General features: G+C 43.9%; 1 protein-coding gene across 1 annotated transcript in view; it reads right to left on the bottom strand.

Moving 5' to 3' along the window:
• Window positions 1–10,229: 10,229 nt before the first annotated feature.
• The window catches only part of LOC109212360 (craniofacial development protein 2-like), an 8,225-nt gene continuing 6,083 nt past the window's right edge, over window positions 10,230–12,371 (bottom strand). Inside the window, exon 2 of the mRNA XM_019375994.1 lies at window positions 10,230–10,655. Within this exon, the coding sequence (XP_019231539.1) occupies window positions 10,230–10,655 (426 nt within the window). The remainder of the gene's footprint in view (window positions 10,656–12,371) is intronic.

Genomic DNA, 12,371 nt, shown 5'->3' with positions numbered 1-12,371 from the left:
TGCGGGCGGCGGGAGTCTGTGGTCCTCCCCCGGCCTGGGATGTAGCTACAGCAAGGGGAAGCAACCCTGCCTGAGCTAGAGTGGTGTACATAGTCATAAACTGTGCCAGAGTCTCTTGGAGTGCTGGAGTAGTAGTAGCAGACGTATCAGGTGTCTAGAATTCGGCAGGAACTACTCGTGACACCTCGGCGGCAGCTCGCGCGGGTGCTCTAGCTGCACCACGAGCGCGTGCTCGGCCTCTACCCTGGCCCCGACCTCTGACGGCTCCAATAAGGGGCGCGGGTGCCTGATCATCTCGGGTAGCACGTGTCCTCACCATCTGTGAGAGAATAGAAGACAGAAGTTTAGAATTGTGATATCAAAATCTCGCACGACAAGGAAATCAAATGAAGTGGAATTTTCCTAACAGTTACATAGCCTCTCGTAGATAAGTACAGATGTCTCCGTACCGATCCGCGAGACTCTAATAAATCGGCTTGTGATTCATGACTCCTATGAACCTAGTGCTCTGATACCAACTTGTCATGACCCCGGTTCGCCCTCCGTGAACAATCGTGACGGCACCTAGTCTCTACGACTAGGTAAGCCTAACAATGCGGAAAATAAACAACATTTGCGGAAGAAATAACTGATAATCGGAATAGTGAAATAAAACAGTGTTTGAAATGCCGCTCGACATACACAATATCAACTCTCAAACTAATAACATTTTCCAAAACCCGGAATCTCATGATCACAATCGTTTGAATGTCTAATAGTATCTAACTCCAGAATATCTAACAAAGAAAGAAAATACAGAAGGGCTAATACATAAAGCAAGAGTAGAAAGGGACTTTTCGGTCTGCGGACGGGGCAGATATACCTCGGAGTCTCTACAAGTACCTCGCCTCAAGCGCGATAAGTCTGAGTCGCAGTACCTGGATCTGCACATGAAAAACATGCACAAGAAGGGCATGAGTACACCACAGCGGTACTCAGTAAGTGCCAAGCCTAACCTCGGTTGGGTAGTGACGAGGAAGGTCAGGGCCCTACTGAGGTTAAACGAAATACAAGATATAATAACCGTGTAGAATAACATAGTATACTTAAGTGCAACAGTAAAAAGGTAACACAGGATAGAAGAACAACAACAACTTTAACAGAAACAAAGTAATCACGGAAAAACATATACATCTCAACGCAGAGATAACAACCGGGGGATCTCCTAGGATACCGTCCTATAGTCCCGAAATATAAATATCCAGTGGATCCCCGAGTGCAGTCCCGTAGTCCAACTCATAATGCGCGGGGATCTACCAGAATACCACATCTGTAGTCCCAAATATAAATACTCAATACTAGGGAAATCTACCGGGTGCAATCCCTTAGTTCCAATATAAAATTGCAGGGGGATCTCCCGGAATACAAATCCGTAGTCCCAAAGTAAACATACAGGGGGATCTCCCATGATACCGTCCCGTAGTCCCAAAGTAAATACACATCACCAACAAGAAGAATACTCAATTCAATCAAATTTCACACCAAGGTAAAGCAGGTATTTCTAACCTAGCATGCTGCACGTAATTCAGATAGGGCAGTAGAACAAATAAGCAGTTAAATCAATTAGACATGCTTCCCTAAGCTAACAACAGGCTTAACTTGCAAGTAGTATAAACGAAAAGGAAAAACACAATTCTAAGTACTTAATGGAAACCGGATTTTTCAACAACTAGCACAAGTACACACTCGTCACCTTACGTACAAGGCATTTCAAACATCAATAATACCAAATCCTAAGGGGAGTTTCCCTCCTCCCCCCTCCCCCCCCAAGGTTAGACAAGCCACTTACCTCGAACCGGCTCCAAATCAACCCGAAACCACGTTCTTGCCACGAGTATTCGACTCCAAATGGCCCAAATCTATTCAATTCAATTCAATTGCATAATGTAAATAACACTTCAAGTAACTAATTCTACAAATAAATTCTAAGCTAAAACGCGAAATTAGGTAAAATGACCAAAATGCCCCTCGGGCCCACGTCTCGGAATCGGGTAAAATTTATATTTTCAGAATCGTCATACTCTCATGAGTTCATGCATACCAAAATTATCCAAATCCAAGGTCAAATTCCCAATCAAAATTCGAATTCTAGGTCTAAGAACTTTCTTCCAATTTTTCCCCAATTTTCATCTCCAATCCGAGATTAAATGATAAAACTAACAATAGATTAGTGGAATACAACTAGAAAGGGATGAGGAATTGTTACCCAATGATCTTCTCTTCAAAAACCCCACAAAATCTCCCTACCCCCGGGTCCAATTTGATTTTTCAAGTTTTGAACTAAACCCTCGATTCTGTCCCTTTTCTGCCTAGTGAAACCGCACCTGCGGTCCCGCTTCTGCGGAGCCATGGTCGCATCTGTGACATTTCATTAAAGGGGCATATCCGCACTTGCGACTGCTCTACCGCAGATGCGGTGCCGCTTCTGCGGTGCCCTGACCGCATCTGCGGTCAATCCTCTTCTAGCCTCAAACCGCTTCTGCAGCTGTTGGACCGCTTCTACGGTCTCGCACCTGCGGTCCCCAAGCCACAGGTGCGGTTATGACAGCAGACTTGAAACTTCAGCTGCAACTCTCAACTCCAAACCTTTCTATTAACCACCCAAAATCATCCCGAGGCCCCCGGGGCCTCAACCCAAAGCACGGACAAGACATATACCACTCCCCAAACTTATGCCAATCCTCAAAACACCTCAAACAACATCAAACCAACCAATTAGCATCGAATTCAAGCCTAAGAACTTCAAAACTCTCACAATACGCGTTCGATCAAAAAGTCTATCAAACCTCATCCAAATGACCTGAAATTTTGCACACACGTCACATTCAACACTACGGAGCTACTCCAACTTCCGGAATTCCATTTCGACCCTCGGATCAAAATCTCACTATCGAACCGAAAACATAAAAAATTCAACCTTCGGCATTTCAAGCCTAAATGAGCTACGGACCTCCAAAACACAATCCGAACACGCTCCTAAACCCGAAATCACCCAACGGAGCTAACGGAACCATCGAAATTCCATTCCGAGGCCGTCTTCATACTGTTCTGACTACGGTCAAATTTCCAAAACTTAAGCTCTCATTTAGGGACTAAGTGTCCCAAAACTCTCCGAAACTTCCAATAATTCCTCCCGGCAACCCACAATAGCAGAAACAAACACGGGGAAAACAGTTAATAGGGGATCGGGGCGTTAATTCTTAAAACAACCGGCCGGGTCGTTATAACCCACAACCTCACGAACTCAAATATATAATTTACTCTAAATTTCATGTCCAAAATTGTGGTCAAAATCCAAAGATACCAATTTTTTAGGTTTTTCCTCGAACCCCAAAATTTCTACAAATTTCCATACTTTAATCCGTATCTAAATCATGTATTTAACTTTTAATGAGTGGGAACAACTTACCTTGTGATACTTGAAGAACATCTCTTCTTGAAGCTCTCCAAAATCGCCCACACCAAATAAAAATAGGAGAAAAATGGCCAATTTCCCGATTTTAAAAGAACACACTGCCTCCAGCCTTTCCGCACCTGCGGTCACTTGACCGTTTCTGCGATTTGCGGCCCTACTACTGCATCTACGGTCCTTCACCAGACTTCCCTTTCCGCTTCTGCGCCTCACCTACCGCAGGTGCGGTCCCGCTTCTGCGGCTATATGACGGCATCTGCGGTCTCTTAACTTCTAGCCCAACACCGTATCTGCGTCTCCCATGGCCGCTTTTGCGGCTCGGCACCTGCGGCCCAAGCCTCGCAGGTGCGGTTACACCAGAAGGCAGTTGTTTTGCTTCTTCTTCAAATTCCAAAATTGATCCGTTAACCATCCGAAATCCACCCGAGGCCCCCGATATCCCGTCTAATCATACCAACCAATCCCAAAACATAATGCGGACCTAATCGAGGCCTCGAATCACATCGAAACAAGCTTAAACCATGAATCGCCCTCCAATCCAAGCTTAATGAACTTTAGAATTTCAAACTTCAACATTCGATGCCGAAACCTATCAAATCTCGTTCGATTGACCTCAAATTTTGCACACAAGTCATATTCGACATTACGACTCCAACTTTTGGAATTAGATTCCGACCCCGATATTGAAAAAGTCCACTTCCGGTCAAACTTCTCAAAAACCTTCAAATTTCTAGCTTTAGCCAAATGACTCTAAAATGACTTACAGACCTCCGAATCCACTTTCGAACACGCCCCAATACAAGACTCTCCATACGTAGCTATTCCCAGACTCGAAATTCTAAACGGACATCGATAACACCGAAATGCACTACAACCCAAATTTATGAGATTCTTCCAAAAATGCTAACTTTCATAATAGGCGCCGAAACGCTCCGGGGTCATCCAAAACCCGATCTGGACATACGTCGAAGTCCAAAATCATCATACGAACCTGTTGGAACCTTCAAATCATGATTCCGAGGTCGTTTACTCAAAAATCCAATCTTAGTCAATTTATCTAACTTAAAGCTTTCAAAGTAAGAATTTTCTTTCCAAATCAATTCCAAACTTCCCGAAATTCAATTCCCACCACGCGTACAAGTCATAATACCTGAAGTGAAGCTTCTCATGGCCTCAAACTGCCGAACGACGCGCTGGAGCTCAAAACGACCGGTCGGGTCGTTACATTCTCTCCCACTTAAACATATGTTCATCTTCGAATATGCTGAGAACTACACCGGAGTTGTCCGAAATCACTGTTTAACACCTTGAGCACCTACCCATGCTATCACATCTCAGTTGAGCACATTAACTCGATCAAATGTGAAGATATTCTCTTTTATTCAAACAAATAAGCTTAGAACCCAAATTTCAACACCCCAAATTCTCTGCCAGGCCTGCTTCCATCCTACGAACACCGTATCAATCACCACACGATGCACCGATACATGATTGCATACCTTTGCTGAATTCACACTATGCACCGCATGACTCACATGACCATAGCATCATTCTCCGATAATGATAGCCGGAATTCCATGAATTTGATGCCCCCAATGCACCTCATGACTTATATAAGTCTTGCCCCAACTTTTGCATTGCCGCCACGACGGAAGTGATGTGTAGAAATTCATAACCAACTGCCGAATTGACAACCCGTTGAGTTATACTCCTGACAAGAGTCATCACCTCATTCTAAACCAAATAATGGTATTTGCTCTTTAATATACTTCATATAATCTGATCGCACTGATCCTAGATCCAATAATCTCATCTTACCTAGTACGAGCTGCTCAGGCAATAAGCCACCCCAGACATGACCAAAAGTCTCATGTGATGCCACAACGTGCCAATAAGCTACAAACTCGAACGTGATGCATAAGAAAAACGAACCCTGGAAGGGACTACTTAACCCACGCAACTAATATGAACCTTCCTAAAAAAATGGGAGGCAAAACACACAAAAATTAGAATATAGGGGATTGAACTCAACATCACACTATCGCGGCGTGCAACCCGATCCAAACAACATACGACTCGCATAAGAAAATACACACCGAGCTAAATTGCTCATTATTACTAAATACCGAATATCGGTTGCAAGCACGCTAAGTGCATAATACCATCCCTGGGGAGACATATCGCGCCATAAGCTACAAAACTCAAGCACAACTGAGGTGCGATATATGATCTGAATCTAAAGAGCCATCCCGCTCACATAACACCATCGCAACACGGAACCTCAACATAAGAAATTTATCAAGCCGTTTATCGACCCATACGGCACAATATAACATTACATGAAATAGCCGACGACGTAACAACATCCAACATCCGAATACTCCTTCATAAGGAGCGCTATGCTAAAATGAACACATTCGGCCCGATATAGAGCCCACCTTCATATTAGATCCATCCAAAGACCTCAAGCCGATTCTGATCGCACCGTACTAGGCAAATAACCTTTCAAGGGTCCATGAGTACCCCTTTTTCCTATAACTTACAAGAACAACCATCATAAACGGAGTAAACGTCCACATTCCACAACCCAATAAACCAAGTGCCCTTCAGGCATAAATTCTCAAATTAGCGATATTACCACAATCTTCATACGTGGTTTAAATTTCCAATCAATCAAGTGATTACACGTCACACTCCTACAATCTCCCCGTGAGACACACTCCCACGACCTTCCGCACCAGATAACAAGTCTGGACATCCATACCACTGGCCGCACTAACGCGGTAAAGCAAATCAAGAATCCTTAACCAGGTTGCAAAGCCTCTTTCACAAAACACCAATCTCAGGTGACGCTGAAGACAATACCAGCTTACTCTAAACCTTCAAATCCCTTTCCTGCTCATCTGAGCTCGTGACATCCTTGCCAATCACCGAACCGCAACCTCAGTTCCTCACTTTCAATTTGTTTTTTCATACCGCTCACTACACCTAACATGCCAATATGCGACAGTATAAGAATTTCATCATAACTCCTAAACCACTAATAGGGTATACACTTCATCATACAGAAACCTTTTATTTAACTCATTCCAAGATAACCATAACAACACGCGAGTAACTTTTCATAATCGTAGAACATTCAAATCCTCAAGTAGTGGTCTAAACCACCATAACCCCTCCGTGATCCGACTGCACATAATAGGCCATAATACTTGAATACTTTCAAATAAAATCAATTACGGCGGCCGTCGAGCCTCGCACGCACCACCACAAATCACATGCATAACTTAATCACGCTGAAGGAACTGATCACCATCACCATTATACCAATTCAACCATGGCTAACCAATCTAACTTCTTCTAATTCATCATTAACTTGCCTTAGAGATAATAATAGCTCCATTCCTTACATCACCAACCTAAATCCACACTCACCTTGAGTGACTCCATTCCATGAGACCACCTTGTCTCCAAACCCACGAACTGTTTCATACCCTCATTGCACGAACATTCGCATCCTCAACTAATACACCTATTCTGATAATTTTTCTACGAACCCGAAGTCTTTTTTCTCTTTTTCCTCCCAATGCTACACTGCAAGTCGAAAACATCATAGAACATTCCGAGCCTCTTATAATAATCTGCTGCAAAAGTTTGATTCTTAACCTTACTGCGGGCTTGAATCCTTAGGCACCGTATTTTTTAACCTTTGAATTCACTAGGACTTTTATTGAGAGTCACCCACTCTAGCTTGGTCCCGAATATAATCAACTCCGAGGGTCCGCTGGCACATGAACACCCATCTCAATAAAGCACCTAGCTGAATCGCTTCCCAAATCCTGATCATGAGTCAATAAGGCCAACTATAGCACGCCTTTATCAATTCCTTTGCTCAAATTACCACTTATGTTCCTTTCCCTTAGCTGAAATAACTTACCACTAAGCCGATAACCCGAAACCTCACAAGAAGATAACCATGCAACCCAATCGTAGGCGGTGTGACTCTCCCACTTAGCTTGAAGCCACCATTACCCAACTCTGGAACCCACCAAGATTCTTTCTTCATTGTTGACATGATCTTTCACAACCAACCCACCAAATTCCTCGAAATCTTTCTGTTTGACCCTTCATGAACACTCTGAATCACTAACCACATTCACCTATCCGACCTCTTACCACATAGCTGGTAGAATTCTTCGCCTAAGCTTTGTCAACACCACGCGACCGCTAACCTACTCATAGGAGATAACCCACTTATGGAAATTACATGCCGACATCTCCTAATAATGTCGTGCTGCAGAATTACCATGAAACCCATAACCCAATCTGAGCCCATGCTCGTTCGCTAGCTGTAAAAGCCCATTCACTCCTTATGGAAATCAACTAAATGTGCGACAATACCTTCCAATCCCAAGTTATGTTGTATCCTTCTTCATATCAAGCAACTCCTTTCTGTTGTATCGATTCTCCCACTGTATAATAGCCAATAATTCAAATTAAGCCCGTAGACCCAATCACTGTCCACTAAAATTTCCAAATCAGCCCAACTTCCTTAAGGCGTGTAGTTATCCTGCCACTACACCCATATACTACTCTGCCACTCTCCCACTTGGCCAAACTCACTTCTTTAAGCAAGTACTCAACTCCTGTCCCCCACACTTACCCTTCCAGGAGTTTTATCACCACAAGACTCTTCCCACACGCCATCCTCATCTTTCGTTTCCCAGGCTTTTCCTTAAATCAAAATATAACTCTGTAGCACTTTATCCAATAGATGGTTACTCCGTCAACCCGAACCTGAACATTCATAGTTCGATTGTCCTCCCTCCGCCAAAAATAAAACACTGAATCTCTGAATCGTGCTCTGAGCAAATCTCCTTTCAAGTCACTCATAGCCTCGACACATAGGCGAGCATCCTACCATCACATCAATTTTCACGATAACCGTTCATAAGCATCATAGCAACCTCTGCATAGCCTAAAAGCTCTAAGATGTACAACTACTGAGCTGAAACGACAAAATATCCTTCCACAAGGCGATGATAATAGCCCCAACAACCACGTAGGGAGAAATATCCCGCACCACATCTGTAGTACCATTACAATTCCTCAATTCTCGGTCGATAACAAGCGATTTACGTCGCACAAGATTGAGTAGGAAAGAAAGAAAGGCATAAGCCTCAAAGTAATCAAACAACACGATGAGGAATCAAGAAGGGAAGTGCTCCTAACAGTCCAGTAGCCACTCAAAGATAAGCACAGACGTCTCTATACCGTTCCGCGAGACTCTACTAGACTTGCTCATGACTAGTGAGACCTAAGAGAACCTAGTGCTCTGATACCATATTGTCACGACCCAAAATCCACTAAGGATCGGGATGGCACCGGACACCACTGTCAGGCAAGCCAACACCATATTACTAGTAAATTCTCGTTTTAATATTCTCGAATCATTTGTTCTAAACATTTAAACAATGGATAATAAACTTCACTGGATAAATAATAATATCTTTACAAAATTTATTTACTGAATAATCCCGAAATCCTCCCAGAACCCGGTATCACAAGTGCATGAGCAATTACTAGGAAATCTAATAAAGTACAATAGTTGTCCGTAATACAAACTTGGACAGAAAGTAATATAATACACTGAAAGAGACTGCTGGTTGTGGGTTGTCTCGAGAGATGCAGCTAAGTCTCCGTATCATCCATGCTGCTACGCCCATTAGGCCACTAGAAGTACATGTGCCCGTGCAACAAAAATGCACAGCAAGTGTAGCGTGATTACAAAAACAACGTGTACTCAGTAAGTATCTCGTTTACTCTCGAAGAAGTAGAGACGATAGGTCGACTTCGACACTCACTAATGGTCCAATAATATCATTACAGTAAAGAAGTAAAAATATATGAAACAGGACGAATATATGAAACAAACATGTGTAAAACATAATAATACCATCCCCCTTCTTCATAATTTTACTCAAGTTTTCAGCTACCAAGTTTTCCTCCGTAACCGGAGCATATATGTACAATTATAGTGGTTTTCGTCAAGGGAATTATCATGATTCAATTCAGGTAAATAGCACCTCATATACACCGGTTTCTGGCCAAGTGTTACGCACGATTTCGTGAGTATAATACATATGTATATATAGGAAATGCCGAGGCATACGGCCGATCCAACGTAAAAGTAAATTGTGCACGGGTCGAATGGCACGAACCATAGATGCATCTATTAACCTGCTGAGGCGATCGGCCCGCTCCCATGAGAGTAGTAAAAGGTAGTACCCCGCTCGCGAATCATACACGCGACGCGGTGAAATATAATTTAAGGAACTCCCCTGCTCGCGAATTATACATGCAACGGGGTCAATTATAGGTTTCTTAAATTATTTTGGTATTTAATATTTCTTTCTGAAAATACGAGGTTTAATGGAAACTCTTAAAAATCTCAAGTTCTTCAATTTAAATTTCTTTCAACCCAATTATTACGCAACCTTAATCTTGTTTCTTCTCAAATCAAACAATAACATGAATTAACAACAATATCAATCAAGGCATGATGTAGGCCTAAAACTACCCGGACATAGGCATAACTAGTAGCTACGTACGGACTCTCGTCACCTCGTGCGTATGTAGCCCCCACAAATAGGAGCACATATTTGATTAAATCACCTATGGGGTTAATTCCCTCTTACAAGGTTAGAAAGGAGACTCACCAGCACTCAGATTGACTATCTATCCATCCTAAGGAGCAGATAGTCAATCTGAGTCTTCGTCACCATGCTCTGAAAAATGACCAATTGCTCATCCTCTTTGGAAAACTAGAGTTAGCAATCACTAGCTCAAATGCCCTTGCGAAATCCAACATCGAAGTTCCTCCTGCGTTCCTATCCCCAAAATCGAAGCCACCATGCACCTCGCCATAGCCACTTGCAGTCGACCCAATATGACCATTAAAATCCCCTCTTATAAATAACCTCTCAGCAGGCGGAATACTACACACAATCTCATCCAACCCCTCCCAGAAGCGCCCCTTGACCTCCTCATCCAAGCCCGCTTGCGGCGCATACGCACTAACGACATTTAGGGTGCACTCTCCAAACACCAACTTAATAGAGATTAACCTATCATTCACCCGCCTAACCTCTACCACAGACTCTCTAAGTTCCCTATCCACCAAAATTCCTACACCTTTCTTACCCTTTAGGACTCCAGAGTACCACAGCTTATACTCGTCTGCATTTCTCGCCCTCGATCCTACCCACCGGGTCTCTTGGACACACGCTATATTGACCTTCCCCTTTTATAGGATCTTCGCCAGCTGTATAGACTTACCCGTCAATGTACCTATGTTCCATGACCCAATTCTCAACCTACAGGCACCCTTATGCCCCTTACCTCCCTTGCCTCCCGTCCACCCCCTGACCCCTGACCCCGACCCAACCCCCCGCCCCGCCCCCTGGCCTCCCCCAGGATATGACCTTACTCTACCATCCCAGACTACAGGCATTATACCTATAACAGACTAAGGAGAATCACTCACACACACTAGGCAAACGGACCATACTAGGAGAAAACAAGTTGAAACTACATTAGGGCGATTAAGGACATGTATGATGGAGCTAAGACTCGGGTTAGGTCAGTGGGAGGCGACTCCGAGCATTTCCCGATTGTTATGGGGTTACACCAAGGATCTGCGCTTATCCCGTTCTTATTTGCTCCGGTGATGGATGCACTGACACACCATGTTCAAGGAGAGGTGCCATGGTGTATGTTATTCGCTGATGACATTGTTCTGATTGACAAGACGCGGAGTGGCGTTAACGAGAGGCTGGAGGTTTAGAGCCAGGCCCTTGAATCAAAGGGTTTCAAGTTGAGCAAGACAAAGACGAAATATCTTGAGTGTAAGTTCAGTGCCGAGCCGAGGGAAGCAGGCATGGACGTGAGGCTTGGATGGCAGGTCATTTCCAAGAGGGGCAGTTTCAAGTATCTTGGGTCAGTTATCCATGGGGATGGGGAGATCGACGAGGATGTCACACACCGTATAGGGGTGGGGTTGATAAAATGGAGGTTAGCATCTGGAGTCCTGTGTGACAAGAAAGTGCCTCCGCTACTCAAAGGTAAGTTTATAGAGCGGTGGTTTGGCCAGCCATGTTGTATGAGGCTGAGTGTTGGCCAGTTAAGAACTCACATACCCAGAAGATGAAAGTAGCAGAAATGAGGATGTTAAGGTGGATGTGCAGGCACACTAGGATGTATAAGATTAGGAATGAAGATATTCGGGAGAAGGTGGGCGTGGCTCCTATTGATGACAAGATGCGGGAAGCGAGACTCAAATGGTTCGGTCACGTTCATAGGAGGAGCTTGGATGCCCCGGTAAGGAGGTGCGAGCGGTTGGCGTTGGTGGGTACGAGGAGAGGTAGAGGGCGACCTAAAAAGTATTAGGGAGAGGTGATCAGGCGGGATATGGCGAGACTTCAGATCTCCGAGGACATGACACTCGATAGGAAGCTGTGGAGGTCGAGCATTAAGGTTGTGGGTTTGGAGGTAGTTAAGCATATTTAGTCTACCAGTGTGAGGCTAGGCTGATAGGATTTAGTCTTAGATTGCTAGTGGTCAGTGCTGTGTTTACACTACTCTTCCGTTTTTATAGTGTCGGGCCTTATTTACTGGTTATTATTTCTGCCTTTCATCTATTCGCTGGTTCTTGTGTTGTTGTTATTATGTCCATGATGGTACTGATATATTATCTCTTTTTGTCTTTTCGTCTTCTTGAGCCGAGGGACTATCGAAAACAGTGTCTCTACCCATCGGGGTAGAGGTAAGGCCTACGTACACACTACCCTCCCCAGACCCCACTTGTGAGACTATACTGGGTTGTTGTAAAATCAAATCTCAAAAGAAGGGGGGGGGGGGG

Source organism: Nicotiana attenuata, unplaced genomic scaffold (genome assembly GCF_001879085.1).
Source record: "Nicotiana attenuata strain UT unplaced genomic scaffold, NIATTr2, whole genome shotgun sequence".
NCBI lineage: Eukaryota > Viridiplantae > Streptophyta > Magnoliopsida > Solanales > Solanaceae > Nicotiana > Nicotiana attenuata.
Note: the sequence above shows the minus strand (reverse complement) of the source record. Positions and strands in the feature narration are given on the sequence as shown.